The sequence below is a fragment of the Ctenocephalides felis genome, unplaced genomic scaffold (assembly GCF_003426905.1).
Source record: "Ctenocephalides felis isolate EL2017-DRISC unplaced genomic scaffold, ASM342690v1 CF-g0.4_SCAFFOLD_01886, whole genome shotgun sequence".
In the NCBI taxonomy this organism is placed as follows: Eukaryota; Metazoa; Arthropoda; class Insecta; order Siphonaptera; family Pulicidae; genus Ctenocephalides; species Ctenocephalides felis.
The window spans coordinates 82,631,942-82,648,868 of NW_020538040.1; the positions used below are offsets into that span (position 1 = coordinate 82,631,942).

Consider the following 16,927-nt stretch of genomic DNA (forward strand, 5'->3'; position numbering starts at 1 on the left):
TATAAGAAAACACAATAGCAATTAGATACGATTACCAATATCAATAATGAGTTTCAATCTCAAATCACGATACCAACAAACGCAAAACTTTCAGTTTTAATAATGATAGAACTTTAGATTATGCAACAGATTTAAAACGAAATAAAAAAGCTCTTAACGAAAAACAGTGTATTACATATGCGGCGAACATGGCTATAATGGCAATGTGCCCGACTCGTACAAAAGAGTTATCGAGATCGAATTTCGGTACTTTGTATAAAAAAGCTGATTGAGAAAACTAAATATTGTAAAACGTTGAATAAAATAATATAAAATGAAGTATGTAATCAATATGACGTGGAACACTAAATACTATAATAAGTATAATATGACATAAAATTATGTAGAATAAGAGTTTTTAAAAATTAATATATATATATATATATATATATATATATATATACTAGCAAACCCGACGAACTCCGTTTCGCCACCAGATGGTTTCGTGAGAAAGATGAAGAAATTTTTTGTTTGTTTTATATTTGAAAAGGAAAAATTTGATCATGAAGGAAAACCCGACTTATTTTTATATATATAAATGATAATCTATTTGCAATGATTTAAAACAATTATTGATTATTTTTATTACTCGAATTTTTAATTACGGTGCGTGAAGTTCCAGCAATTTGCATTAGGGCACGATGCCACGCACCACTAATTTTCCTAGCTATAAACCTTGCGGAGCCCGAGACTTTTCCAACGAATGCAAAATTCGTCGAAATCGGTTCGTGCGTTCTGGAGTTATTTCGTCAGGAAAGAAAACCCGACTTATTTTTATATATATAGAAGAAGAAGAAGATATATATATATACGAGGTCTGTTCAAAAAGTACCCGGAATTTTCGTTTTTTCAAAAAAATATTTATTTATTCGTCTACATTAATGTGGTCCCCTTCAAAGTAGTCCCCCCCAGATATAATACACTTATGCCAGCGTTTTTTCCAATTTTCGAAGCACCCTTGATATTCACTTTTTGATATGTCCTTGAGCACTCTCAGCGATTCGGCCTTTATTTCTTCAATCGAGGAAAACCGCCGTCCTTTCATGGGTCTCTTCAACTTTGGGAATAGGAAAAAGTCACACAGAGCCATATCTGGTGAATTTTTGCACTTTGCAACACTTTATTTCATTTTTTACGCAAAATTTAATACAAATTCTTTGACTTTTCAATTCTTCCATTGTAAAAATCGCCGAGCTCAGAAAAACACGTCGAACCTTAGCGACTACCACAGACAAAGTAAACAGTGAATATAGCTGAAAATTTCATCATACTTTAGGGGCATGTATACCAACACAATAAAAAAAAAAATTTGACAATCAGACACTCCAGACCCGCGAAATTTAATTATTAGTAATTCCGGGTACTTTTTGAACAGACCTCGTATATATATATATATATATATATATATATATATATATATATATATATACATATATTTCAAGAACTCTATAATTTTAAATAAGAGTTTGTTAGCTATTGCCTTTAAAATTTGTTAGCTATTGACTTTAGCAACGAGGATTATCACCACATAAGCTCAATAAACACACTTTTGAAAACACATTTTAATTATTAGTCACCGAAGAATCGTAATTGTATTGTAATTAGCACATTATGACATTTTCATAATTATTTTAATGAAAATCAAAGTGAAAGAAGCATAAATATTAGATATTAACACTAACATATGTTATCCGGTACTGTAACATATGGATCAGCTATCTTGTATGAAATGATAAGTCAACAATATGATATTCTTGACAAACACAACAGGTATTGCCGACTAACCAATTTGCCAAATTGTATTTATATTATAACACCACGAACAAGCGGTATGGAATAAATGAACATAGAACAAGGTATGTAGTAATTATCGTGCAAATAATACCAAACATATCTACAACAAAACACTGCGAAAGAATTCATCTTAGTCATTGCATGGGCCTCTGATTAAAAATTAAAGCATTTCAATAACAATCTAAATGAAAACAATACAGCAACAGCATTGTTAGAAACCTTTACACTGAATAAATTCACATAGCCAGAGCTTAAATATTTACTAAATACTCAGCGCTAATAAAACAAACGCGAGCACGCAGTAGAATTTATTGTGCAATTTGTTGACAAATATTGCAATGCAAAACTCAGCATTTAATGATTATTGACAACAGATGTTTCACAAATGCTTGTTATGCATGAATTTATAACAAAGCACACAATAATTCAGCAAACGCATAAAAAATAAAATTGTTCAACATGTGGACGTAATGCAATTATGTAAACAAGTCTAATTTATAAACTCGGCAAACTCATAAACATTTTTTATATATTCTTAACAGCAAACAGAACTTAATAGTCCTATAAGCTTTTTGCGACCACCTCTCAATAACGGGGCTTTAGAAAGCAACCCAACAGTTGACCTACCTCTTTTTGACTCAAACTGATTTGTTATCTATATTTTCAAGGACAACCGAGGTCACTACTGTTTGATATTAGGTTGTCCAAGGCGGATGATATCAAACTTGTAATGATTGGAAGCCCATAGCTCTACCTTGTTATGCATGAATTTAAACTCGGCAAACACAAACATTTTTCATATATTCTTAACAGCAATCAGAACTTAATAGTCCTATAAGCTTTTTGCGACGACTTCTCAATAACGGGGCTTTAGAAAGCAACCCAATAGTTGACCTACCTCTTTTTGATTCAAACTGATTTGTTATCTATATTTTCAAGGACAACCGAAGTCACTACTGTTTGATATTAGGTTGTCCAAGGCGGATGATATCGAACTTGTAATGATTGGAAGCCAATAGCTCTAACCACTAATTAACGAAAAAGTCGACGTTCACAAATATTTAAAGACTTTAATACAAAATCATTTACTCAAGAAAGTATGCAGTAGATTTTGTGAAAAAAAAAGTTCTACGTAGCTCACGTAGACCGACTACAACACATTGACAAAAAAGCTTACATGTAGGGCCATGTTAGTTATATATGTGTGACATAAAAAAATAGTGTTTTTCCAGTAATTTCGGCTTTTTTTTCTTTGATGCATGAAGTTTCCTTGGCACATTTTTAATTAAATTAGTCTAATAAAGTTACCATGACCCACGTAAAAAAAAATCTGATATTACTCTGGCGATTAAATATGTTAAACAAATACACGTTTCCGTTCTAATACATTTTCATTTCATTGTAATAGATGACATTATCATACCTTAATTTGCATTAATTTTATATATATGTTTGGTGCATCATACCTAGAAATAACACATTAGACAAAAGTCACGTGTATTGCATTCGTAGTAAGGTTTCTCCAATTATTAAATATGAATTAGTATTTCGTAAATTAATATATGTAACTAATGCCAATGCAAAAACTTTAATTCATGATATAGTTAATTAATGCGCATTATAAATACGAGAATTTTCAATCACGAGTAAAGATCTTCAAATATTTTTTTCCAAGAGAAATACATTAGCATTGCATAACATGTTCTGTTTCACTGAATTCCATGCAAGTAGTAAGAATCTAAACTTTCACAAAAAAATTAATTACAATCAACACTGAATGTATTTCACTTATTATTGATATGTGCTAGTTTATTAGCAATTAAAATATAATAAATGACATAGTAGTTTTGAATTAAGATATGTTTATCAAAAGATAAAAATAATTTAAAAAGTCTAATAAGCTCTAAAAAATCATTAAATGTAGTTTTTACGATTATATGAATGTACATATAAAAGTAAAATGATGCATATTCCTATTCCACGTTGTATGACAATACAGTACATAATAATATTATGTAAAGTTCAGCAAACACGGTTTTCAAGTTTTTATATAATACAAAACTAGAGAAAGATTTTATAAACTAAGACTATTTCTTTTTTACGTTAATTATATACTCTTAATTATATTTTTATGATCTGAACTTTCATTAGAAAACTGATAGTATTTATATTATATGTCAAATTACTTTTTGACATGCATTCATATTCGCCCGACAAGAACAAATTTGAAAGCAATTAAATAACCAACTCATTTATTTTATTGCATTACAAATAATATAACGTTGTCAAATATCTCCCTTCCGCCTTTTTGTATTGAACCAAGAGCAAAAAAGCGGAAGGGAGATATTTGACAACCTAATATATGGTAGAAGATGATAACACTGCATTACAGTCAAATAAATTGAGATGTGGTAATGGTTTTTAAGTAATTCAAAGACGCTGATTCCGAAAAAAGTAACAGAACGTTGCTGACAGCTCTAGATTTCGAGATATGCTAGTACTAGTTTTACTTTAAATTACAATGAAAAATAACATTTTATTCTATGCCTTTTATATAATTTTCCAGCGTGGACAAGATCTCACTGATTTTGTCATAAGTTCCAACATTTATCATACATCATTTGGACGTCTCCTGATATCGCCTCTCTCCTGATATCGGCTCCTCCAAAGTCCTGATATCTTGGTGGATTCTTTCGTCCGCGTCCCTGGTATTTTTCTCTATTTTATTCGCAAAATTTGCGAACAGTGGATTCTTTATGAGTTGCCTAATTTGAGGATCGTCCAATATATCTTCCTTCTTCTCTTTTATTGTTTGTCTCTCAATCCATTCAAATTGATCATCCAGACAGAAGATTTTCATATGTTCTAGGTTGATCATCATTAGGATAGGGATCTTGTAGGTGACTGCAAGTAGACCCCAAAACCAATGGAGTCATGGGATATGACTATTTGCTTCTATCACCTGAATTTATTCCATAGATAAATATCACACAAAAGAAACAGTCGTCGTGGTGGTTCGACTTTTTTTTTAAATTAATACAGTAAGAAAATAGCATTTCTTTTTCCTTTTAAAGAAAACACACTAAGCAATGTTGGCACATAGTTTGAAGAACTCATGTTTAATCCCGATTGCGCAATTCAATTTTAAATTAGTTGAAATACGGTGTTTTTGCGCAGTTTGATATAAGTTTTCGGTATTTGTCGAAAACATATTCACCACAGATATATCAAAAACTATTTGGATTATGCATACAACATATTACAGTCAAAGTCATACCAAAAACAGCAGTTATTCGTTTAATTACGATAAATATGACCGAAATGACTAGTGAGGGTAGTTCACCAAAACTCAAAAACAGAAGCTGTTACGGAAAAACGAAAAGTGTTTTTTAATTCAGCGTACAATTCAAAGTGGATTTAAAAACTCGAGAAAAAAAATAAAAGTGCCATTTTTGTAAAGAAAGTTCTTTGAATCATTCAAAACGGACGCTTAGTTCTCTCATAAACTGCCATTTTTGCATATTTAGCTCTGTATTCGCTGGACCTGTCTTTGCCAAAAACTAATCACGACTTCTCCCCGTCATTACGAATTGAATGTTTTTTGGATCACTCAAATCGGATACTCCGATCTCTCAAGAACTCGATTTCTATTTTCTGAACTCTTAGCTCCATATCTCCGAAACGGCTGGACTTGTGTTTGCCAAAAACTAATCAGCACATCTCCCTATCAATAGGGATCGTATGTTTTTTGAACCATCCAAATCGGTTGATCTGTGCGCACGAAAACGTGGCCGAAAATTTGTATCCATACATACATACACACTGTTCAGAAACCTTCAAAACGTGAAGAAATGTAAATATTTTCAATTTCGATTTTTGGCCGATTACAATTACCCTACGGGAAAGTTAATAATAATGATAATGATAACAGTAATAACAATAAGAATAATAATGAGAATGATAATAATGATAATATTAATAATAATAATAATAATGAAAATATAAAAATAATAAGAATAAAATAATAGCATCAGGATCACTTCATTGAGCGTCGTCCACTCAAAGAAAATAAATCTACTCAAGTAGATCTATGGGCCAGTTTTTTTTTAAGTCTTCTGCTTGTTGGCTCATATAGAAGCGGTTGCAATAGTTTGTTAGGATGGTTTTCTATTTTTTGGTTATGAGTGAAGCTTTTGTCCTTGATAACATCTTTAATACTAGTTCAGCAAGTCTCCTTTTCAATACGAATCGAATGTTTATTTAATTATCCAAATAGGTTGAACGGTGTTCCCGAAATCGTCGACGAAAATTTGTATCCGCACACAAACACACACGCACACACACACACACATACACACATGCACACACACATACATCCTTTTTTTCTAAGGTATGCCAAAATATTCAGATTTATGATTAAAGCATAATGATTTACATTTAATATAAAGACAATTAGTGTTATGACGAAGTCTATGTATGATATCTCATAATCAGCGCGAGATCAAAAATTTTCAATTTGGATATCAATGCTAAACCGTATTAAAGAATCCCATAGCACAGAATTTCCTCGATAAATATCGTAGACGAACGCGAAGGCCAGGCTATAAAATACGTAGACATATAGGTACATCCATACAATAAAATATTCAGGCATTACGCCGTACCAGAAAATATACCTCAACGTATGAAGAGATCTTTGATAAACTTGAGGATAAAAAAAGATGGTAGATCTGGAAAATAGCATTAGTCGTGTGTGCAATTTTTCGAAAATAACTTCGTCATGTAATAGGAAAACTATAATCGATCAGGCTCAATCTATCAACATGTCATAAACGAATTACGGTAATTGCACACCCGCTGGCACAAAGCTACCATATTCCACAAATAGAACAGCACAAAGGCAAACATTTGCAAGGGTTAGCAAGATAATGAACACGTGAAAATGATTTGTTAATGATAATTAATACAGTTCGCAAACTGTGTGAAGTAAAGTTTATTGTATATTTAATTGACACCTGTCCATAATACTAGTAAAATTATCAAGACTTGCACAAATAATGTATCAATAAAAATCAGTCAATTTTTTTAGCGTCTACAATGCACAATTAGGTTTACAATCAGGCGGGTAGCGGGTTCAATCCCTGATATCGAGCAGTATCAATATATATATATATATATATATATATATATATATATAAATACTAATAATAAAATAATCAAAGATAGCTGGATCAACCGTTGGGTTACCATCTAAAAATACAACGTAAGGAGAAGTTTCAACCCAACAGTTTAAAAAAAACGGGAACAATATTCAACCAAAACATAACCAATTGAAATTCAAGCCTAAAATTAACTAGTGGTGTATAACATAAGGCAAATTGCTGGAACTTCCCGTACCATAACGAAATGTTCGAGGAATAATAAATGTTTTCAAATAGATTAACATAAATACTGTAGCATTGTCGAATATTTATAAGAATTAAATAAACTGAATTACAAAGTTGAAATTATTTGTCTAAAATATATTAGAACTTTAGTCAGAATTAAAAAATCTGAATTATTTTCGATATACATTTTTTTTTTAAATTGAATTTTTTTTTCAAAACCAATTATTTTGTTAAAATAAGCAGAAAGTTCTTTAAATCATTCAAATCGTACGTTTAGTTTTCTCAAAAACTGCCATTTTTTGCACATTTTGTTATGTATCTTCGTAATGGCTGGACCTGTCTTTGCCAAAAAATAATCATCACTTCTCCCAATCATTACAAATTGAACGTTTTTTGGATCATTCAAAGAGAATACTCCGTTCTCTCAAAAACTCGATTTGTATTTTCTGCACTCTTTGCTCCGTATCGCCGTAACGACTGGACCTGCCTTTGCCAAAAACTAATCAGCACATCTCCCTATCAATAGAAATCAAATCAAATCATCCAAAAATAATAGGGGAACAAATAATTTATAATTATAAACTAACATATGCATATGAAAAACTAATTATTATCTTTAAACGATTTTTTTAGGTCTTAAATATGGATACGTTACAGAATTAAGAATTGTGTTATCATAAAAAATCCTATAAATATTTGGTAAAATACCAACAAATTTAGAATGTGGCTTGAAAGTTACGCTAGCTCAATAAAGGGTTGTATGGTATCGTAGTACTTATCGCACCGTAACGAAATGTTCGAGAAATATTAAATGTTTTCGAATAGATTATTATAAATACTGTAAAATTGTCTAATATTTATAAGTATTACATAAACTGAATTGCAAAGTTAAAATTATTATTGAAAGTATAAGTGTGCTTTAGAACTTCAGCTAGAATTCAAATTAATTCAATTAGCTACGTATCTTCGAAACGGCTGGACCTGCCTTTGCCAAAAACTAATCACCACTTATCCCCATCAGTACGAATTGAATGTTTTTTCGATCATTCAAATCGGGTACTCCGTTCTCTTAAAAACTAAATTTTTATTTTCTGCACTCTTTGCTCCGTATCTCCGTAACGGCTGGACCTGCTTTTGCCAAAAAACTAATCAGCACATCTCTCTATTAATAGAAATCGAATGTTTTTTGAACCATTCAAATTGGTTGATTCGTGCACCTGAAAACGTGGACAAAAAAATGCGGACACATAAAACACACACACATCCATTTTTTTCTGAGGTATGCCAAAATGTTCAAAAACCTTCAAAACGTGAAGATATGCAAAAAAAGAAAATTTCATTCTCGATTTTCGGCCCATTACTATAACTACCCTACGGGAAGTTAATAAACTTATTTTGCTCAAGAGTAAATACAAATATGTTTACAAATCATTTGCTATATTGCATTTTGTTTGATAATGAGAGTAATTTTGATTACAGAAACAATAAACAAATTCTCAAATAGTATTAAATTTACTTGCTTTACTTATGATTGAATACTCATAACTACAGATAATTTCCTATTGTTCATTTCAAACAGATTCTTCTAGAGTATTCTTTATTTTTTTCGAGCAGCGTGAAATAATTTTGCAGTAATCAATGTAATTAATAATATTGATTCAAAAAAAAAAATTCGTTTCACGCATAAAATAGCTTAGATTGGCTTCAATGGCACAAAAAATATTCTTATCATAACCTGATAAGGTATCGATGGATTATCCACAATAACTTGCATGGCAAATCCATCATATCAATGAATACTATTATATATATATATATATATATATATATATATATATATATATATATATATATAGATATATTTGTCAAGTCATTTGGGATACGATTCATTTTTGTTCTAAAGATTATGCTTCATTTTTAACAATAGCTCGAGAAACAATTTTTTAATTTAGTAACTTCATCAAACAATGGCAAAAAATTCATATTGCAATTGGAGTTAAATTATAATCTCTGAATAAAAAATGCGGCTAATATGATTCTATAATACTGAATAATCCTTTTCCACAAACGGATCTAAATACTACGTCAACACGGATGTTAATATAACTTTTGGAATTAAAATATTTACGAAATGAAAGTATGATTTCATCCATTGGCCTCGTGACGTCATTTTGCAACAAGATAACGAATGACCAAATTTTTAGCAAGCAAAAAAGTATGTTACGATGTTAAATATAGTAAGAAGAAAACATTTAATATAAATATTTAGCAAATTGATTTAAAATTTATGATTATACAAGACAGAAATAAATTTGGTTAAGTTTAGCTTTGTTTAAGTAAAACAACAAGCAATATATAAACATAATATGTATATATATATATATATATATATATATATGTGTGTGTGTGTGTGTGTGTGTGTGTGTGTGTATGAGTGTGTGCGTGGGTGGCTGTTAAATACAAGAATAATTTATTTCATATAAAAAGCATATATTGTTTTGTAAATTGTTAAAAATGTATTGTTAGTAGACATGTTTAGTATAACTTTTTTTTCAAATGTTTTAATGTTATGCATCATCCAAAATTCTAAGAAAAAGCTGATAGAATAGTAGTTATTGAAAAAATGCATGTTATGAGCCTTAATGAATAGAATTAAGTAACCACAAAACCAAAAAATAATAATGTTAAAATAAACATATAATAAGCTAATATTCATATATTATGCATGCCATATGGAATGCTTCAAACAACAAAAAGTCAAATCACACATTTGATTTATGACATTTTGCTCAGTGCAAATATAGATTTCAAACAGTCACCTTTAGTTATTCAAAAAGAATAACAAGAAAATTGGAAATGGCTGTTTGAAAACAACATAAACATGGCCAATGCATACATAAATTGACAGCCAAATAAATATCAGTATTTTTAATAACGCAAGTGACAGTGAATAAAAATAATTTCTATATGTCTGTATACCTACATCTTATATTGTTAACACATTAATAGAGCATAAGTTTGACATTTTATGTGTCAAGTTCGAGACAAAAAATGATAAAAGATGGAAGATGTACTCACCCGAACAAAATCAACTATAAATTCCTCTTTTTAGTGGAGAACTGCTCACTCAATACGAAATTCACTTTCAATGTCCACCACAAACTAACTAAATAGTAACATATTCACTATTTTAAAGGGCTAAAATAAGAAACTCTTTAATAGTAAAACACAAGCATGAGACTGAAATGTCACCACTTACATTTCGACGACCTCGATCATAGACACTTGCACATGCGCAGAGCGCTACCGAAGGATAGTTTTCTCTAAAAAATTACAGTAATGATAAAAAAACAAAATAAAAGTATTAACGTCAATTTATGAAAAACAAATGCAATAGCACATCACAGTCCAAACAACTGCTGTGTCGTCGTCTTGGCTTCGACTGAGATACCTCAATAATTAATTATCCAGCAATCAAGGTTCGACAACCTGACGGCGTCGAAAATCGCAAGCATGAAATTTTTAAAATTGTTTTGCAAATTTTATTTACCTTTAAAAGATCATTAAAAACCAGATATGTAAACATAACATTAGTCAATATTTGTTTTATTGAGAAACATTTATATCAATATTGCGCACTCCAAAAACATTGAATAAAATTGTAACTTAATAAGTTTTGAATTTTGTAAATTGCACAAGCGCTAAATAAAAAAAATCATGTAGAATTTTCATAATACCGATAAGGATTGTTATCAATTTTACAAACAGCAAAAGAGGCGTAATCATCGTCGATTAAATTCTATATTTTAGCTTAGAATTGAACCTTATTTCAAAGAACTCTCTTAGATGTTATCCATATCTATGTTTACTTATCTATGATCCATATGCTATCCCAAAATAATAATTAAATATTTGTCCATTTACAATGCTTAATTATTTAATATATATCTGGCTTAACTATTTAATCCATTTTGATCTATGGTTTTTATCTTATACCAAATAGTATTTAATACTTTTACCCAAAAACTTATATTACTTAAAATTAGTAACCTTAGACTAAGGTCCTTGGCATGTAAGACAAGCATATCTTATTCAACAGTTTGGACAGAAAAAATATCATATATATAATTAACAGTATCAATAAAAATATTTATGTTATTTTTTCATAGTTTGTTTTTTATAATATATTTACTTTTTCGTGAAAGTGTTAATTCATTGAGAAAGATTCGATAATTTCATTTGCATTTAAATGTCGGCATAACAAAATCGTGTAAATAAAACTAGTCAATAATTTAATTTACTCACATAATATTAAATAACTAATGTTATAAAATAGCAAAACGATACACTATTTATAAAAATAACTAAAATCAAAACAAGACGTTGCAGAACATAAAAAAACATTACTTTGTCAGCAAAAATATATAATTTTTAAATTACAAAAAAATGCAAACATAAATAATTATATAATATACAATATAATTATATAATAATACAAAATAAATAATTTTAATTATTGTGAAAAATTAGTTATTTACATTTAAAATATGAGTAATAAAATATTTTCAAAACTCATTTTCAATATTATATTATGTAACTAGTAGCGCCGCCTGTGATCGTTCTTAATACTACTGTTACGAGATAATTTGTTTTTCCTAAGTTGCTTAGCTTGATATTTGACATTTAACAACTGTCATTGATTTGTTATTAATGTCGCTATTAATTTAATCTAATAATAAGTGTACATTTATGGCGCTTATAAATATAGATAATGATCCTTGGTATGAATAAGCTAATATACTTAATCAAAAAATTTAATTTTTCTTTATAGTTAATTGTATTAATTTTTCTTTAACACTTTTGTTTTATCTAATTAGGATCAGCGAGCACGATGGGTGTGAGAGATTGTGCCGTGAAATAATGTCGCAATTAGTCCTGCGTGGTAAAGAACAAAGGACATCTCATGAATTTGCCAGAATATCAGCAGCCATAAGGTTGAGGCTCAAACAATATTCAATAGAAGTGAAACAATTGAGACAAAAGTTAGATCTATCTTCTAAGTCTCGAAGTATGTAAGTATTTATGGATATACGGGGGGTCCCAGACCTTGACGTCAAGCCAAAAAGGGGTGATAGTATACTGCGGGGTATTTTCTGGTAAAATGTATTAGCAAAAACCATGTCAATTTTAGGTTTTTATTTTTTACTTGAATTTTTTTCAATAATAAAATTATCAAGTGTTTGACCATTTTACATCCTAACTAAATGTGCCATCTTTTAATGAATCTTGCCTATATACTTTAGTACTTTTTATCAAAGTCGACCGATTTAAAATATTTTAAATTCACAGTTTAACAAAAAGGCTTAATTCTTGAAAACTCGGGGCAATTTTGTTATTATTTTTTACTGTGGTCTTAGAAATGTTATTTACGGTTACAAATCCAAAGTTTAAATGAACAATATTAAAATAAAAGTTATCAACAATAACCGATAAATAGTCATAACTTTGTGCAATTAATTATTATAGCAAGTTACCAAAGTGTAATGCATGAAGTTTATATGAATTATATTATATGTTAGTATTTAAATTTTATATTAGTGTTTAAGTAATGAAATTATTAGTGTTTAATTATAAATTCAATGTACGTGGCCGATTAGCGTTTATATTAATAAATAAATATATAACTTCTCCAAAACTCCAGGTTGCACTTAAAAGCCCATAATTTTCAAGTGAGTGGTAATTTTTTTTTCGAAATTTAGGACAGTTAAGGTCAATACTATCAACCTACTATCTTTTTTGGCTTGACGTCAAAGTCTAGGACACCTGGTATATATATATATATATATATATATATATATATATATATATTAGTGATGTGCCGACTCGAAAATTTCCTGATTCGAGTGATTCGAATCAGAAAAAAACCTGATTCGAATCAAGTTCATATATGAACAATTATAATTTAAGAGAAGAAATAATATCATTTTAATAATTTTATAAGTGAAATAATTAATTTAGTAAGCAATTAATTCCAAAAAGTGCAGAGATGAATACATTTATACTATATATATAATAATAAACTAGCTACAATTATAACTAATCTTTCAAGTGAATTTACAGTAAATTATAACCAAACACTTCTCTATCACTAAAGCATATAAAACAATATTCTTAATCTTACGTTGAACGAATGCATGTGTATATTATTGATTGTTTAGATCTAATCTAAACAGGGAGCTGAATCTAACGTCTTACGAATGACTTAAAATTCAATCCACTACTGTAAAGATTGATATTATTTCATTTGTGTGAATTTGCCATTACTTGCATAATTAAAATATAATAATTTTGTATGTGTATAAAACTCGTTGTGTAGTTTATTTTGATAATAATTAAAATCTAAATCGCGTATTTATTATCTAAATGAGTTTTTGATATTTCATGAACAAATTTGCTCTCAGCGCTTAGTCAAAAATAAACAAACACTCAAGACCCATACGCACTGCATCTCCATAAGTCGATACGCTAAACACGGACACATGTTTCGAACTCAAGTCGGTATGATTCAGTTTGAGTATGAACTCGGATAAATTCATACCGACTTGAAGTCGGGATAAGTCGGTTTGAGTCATAGGAACTCGAATCAATTCATAACGACTTGAAGTCGGGATAAGTCGGTTTGAGTCATAGGAACTCGAATTAATTCATAACGACTTGAAGTCGGGATAAGTCGGTTTGAGTCATAGGAACTCGAATTAATTCATAACGACTTGAAGTCGGGATAAGTCGGTTTGAGTCATAGGAACTCGAATCAATTCATATCGACTTGAATGCGGTTAAAGTCATATAAATTGGAGTCGGGTGATACATTTAAGCGTATTAAAGGCGGGTGACTCGCATGATTTAATTCAAGATTTATATTTTATATTTATTATTATTATTTTTTATATTCATTATTATTATTATTTATATTATTATAATATTGAATTAAATTAAAACATTTTTTTTATATTTATGAAAATTTGTGTTCACACATGTTTTATCACAGTAAATATTTCGCGGCTTGATACGAGTTGATTCGAATCAAGTAAAATCTGATTCGAATCAAGTCGTTAAAGGCTTGATTCGAATGGTTCGAATCACTTGATTCGACTTGGCACATCACTAATATATATATATATATATATATATCAACACTGTTAGAATATATATAAGCCTTATTTGTGAGTAGTAACTTTTATATATTCTCTATTATGTGCCCATAGTGATTGAAATACATCAGTATAGTTTTATAATATCTCACATATTTTTCTATTAGTTAAATATGAAATTTGTATAAATATTATTGTTATAGAACTGCAGAAGAATGTGAGCGACGGACGAGGCAATTAGAAGTGTTAGAATCAAAAGAGGTACAAATGCAAGAACAATTTAATAATCAATTAAAAAGTAGCGCAGAACAAGAAAGAAATCTTTTACTGAATCCATCAAACTCCAACTCAAAGTTTAAAGATTTGGGAAATGCTTCTTGGGGGCCTAGTGATGATGAGCCACTTATTGATAGTACCCCTGCTTATATGAACAAATCAACTCAGGAATTGCAAATACAGAAGCAGAATATGCTAGCTGGTAAAATATTTATATAAAATATTAATGAAAAAGCATAAATATCATTCTAATTATTATTACTTTGAATTATTGCTATAGCTTTGTAATGATTAAGTTAATCTTATATATATATATATATATATATATATATATATATATATATATATATATATACACCTATGTCTGTTTTCACACGGTAGATTGGTTCCAGAAGAAGCCGTGTAAAAAAAAAAGTGTAAAAAAAGACATTGATCTTATACAAAACTGGGTGATTTGTTCCTAATCTCTAAAACCTATTAAAATTAGTGAAAAACAAGAATTTTTAAGAACAAGAATTCATGTTTATTTTATTAAATCAAATATATAATGCTTATTTTCACAAGCATAGTAATTAATGATAAAAAAGATATGCACTCTAATCTAAAAGTAATATAAATTAAATGTATGGCAAGTTCAGGAACTAAAATCTATGTTGTGAACGAAAAGAATAGGTTATTACTTAAATCTGACCAGTAAATTTTATTGTATGCACATAAAGGGAATTCCCCTAAATTAGTGCTATTCACATTTGCTTTGACCAGTAAAAATTGTTTGTACGCGCTAAAGGGCTAGTGTTCGCAAACTATCGATACTATCGATGGTTTCAGACTTTTTTCTTTCATAAATACTTTTTTGTGATATGAACATACTTCGCAAAAATTAAATTTGACAAAACAAATTTAAGTACATAAAATTTCAAATCGTGCTAAATGGAATAAAATCGTGTAAAAAAATTGAAAATATTCAATTTTCAAACCGTGTTATATCAAAACCGTGTACAAAAAGACCGTGTAAAAACAGACTTATTTGTATATATATATATATATATATATATATATATATATATTTTTTTTTTTTTTTTTTTTGAATAGTCTTGAATTTGATGTTGATATATATGTTTAATTTGAGTTTAATATTCGGGCATAACATCAATAAAAATAGTATGAGAGTTTTTTTAAAAGTTTATTTATTTAAAATCCATACGTTTCGGCTAGCATCTTAGCCATCATTCAATGGTAATCAAATTAAAATTTTGTATATATATGTATAAGCATATCAAGAAATTCGAAAAGAGTATTAAAGTCTGATATATTAAATGCTAGTGTTGTCAAATTAGCAACGATGAATATAATTTGAATAGTAATACTCATACTGAGTTAAAATATTGTATATCTAGCCATCTCATAGTATTATTATTTTATTTGAAGCAATTTTGGAAAAATGTTTTTGTTGTTGTTGCATATATTATTTACTTACTAGTATACAATTATATTTTATATTATTCTAATTATATTTAAAATATTATATTCAATATTATGCAGATCAAGATAGAGGCCTTGAAAATCTTTCTCAAATAATTTCACGTCAACGCAATATTGCAGAATCAATAGGAACAGAAGTTGATTTACATAATGGTATATTTAACAAATTACTGATTCCATAAGTTGTATATAATTATACAATATATAATTATTTCTCCAGAGATTATTGATGATTTGGCAGTGCATATTGAGCGAACTGATTTGAGAGTAATTGGTCAAACTCAAAACATAAATGTTATCAGTAGGAAAGATACAACCTGGGGTTTGTATGAATATACACATTTATATTAAATAGTATATATTGATATGCATATAAATATTTTTCTCATGTTTCAGCTTATTGGAGTATAATTATTATCTTATTCATAAGTATAATTATAGTAGCTTTAGTGTAATCATAATATTTCATAGTTATCTATAAATATATATTTGTTATATTTGCCAAATACAAACATAAAAAATAAGCATTATTTTTATTTTTAATTTGACAATTCTGAAAATCTCTTTGAAAAGTTAATTGAAATGAGAAATTTTTCTGATTGCTCTAAACTAAAATATTGTGCTCTTGAACCAAATAAGTGTCTGGTACTTACACTTCAAAATATGTTGAAGCGCATGCGATGCTATTTTCAACTTTTGCCCTGAAATAATACTTTTTTTTATTATTTTTATGATGCACTAGCCAAAATCCACATGCAGATCACAAAATCTTACTGGTCTAAGCAACAAAACTATTCA

General features: G+C 28.8%; 2 protein-coding genes across 4 annotated transcripts in view; one reads left to right on the forward strand and one right to left on the reverse strand.

Annotated features, from left to right (window-relative positions):
- The window catches only part of LOC113377050 (transmembrane protein 184B-like), a 35,981-nt gene extending 25,331 nt beyond the window's left edge, over positions 1-10,650 (reverse strand). For 2 of the 3 annotated variants that reach the window (XM_026617221.1, XM_026617222.1), the window contains exon 1: positions 10,299-10,650. The gene's annotated coding sequence lies outside the window, so the exon portion shown is untranslated. The remainder of the gene's footprint in view (positions 1-10,298) is intronic. The other variant, XM_026617220.1, reaches the window with a different exon arrangement.
- Positions 10,651-11,901: 1,251 nt separating this feature from the next.
- On the forward strand, positions 11,902-16,599 carry LOC113378049 (syntaxin-8). The gene is made up of 6 exons (XM_026618561.1): positions 11,902-12,001; positions 12,098-12,292; positions 14,575-14,849; positions 16,190-16,282; positions 16,350-16,451; positions 16,526-16,599. Exons 1-6 carry the CDS (start codon positions 11,970-11,972, stop codon positions 16,582-16,584), a joined length of 756 nt encoding a protein of 251 aa, XP_026474346.1. The 5' UTR covers positions 11,902-11,969; the 3' UTR covers positions 16,585-16,599.
- The last annotated feature ends 328 nt before the right edge of the window (positions 16,600-16,927 follow it).

Excerpts from the sequence above, each read along its gene's own strand:
- LOC113378049 (XM_026618561.1), top strand. The coding sequence starts at position 11,970 with ATGGCGCTTATAAATATAGATAATGATCCTTG. Across the intron at positions 12,002-12,097 it reads AATATAGATAATGATCCTTG|GATCAGCGAGCACGATGGGT; the intron begins GTATGAATAAGC and ends TTATCTAATTAG. Across the intron at positions 14,850-16,189 it reads GAAGCAGAATATGCTAGCTG|ATCAAGATAGAGGCCTTGAA; the intron begins GTAAAATATTTA and ends AATATTATGCAG.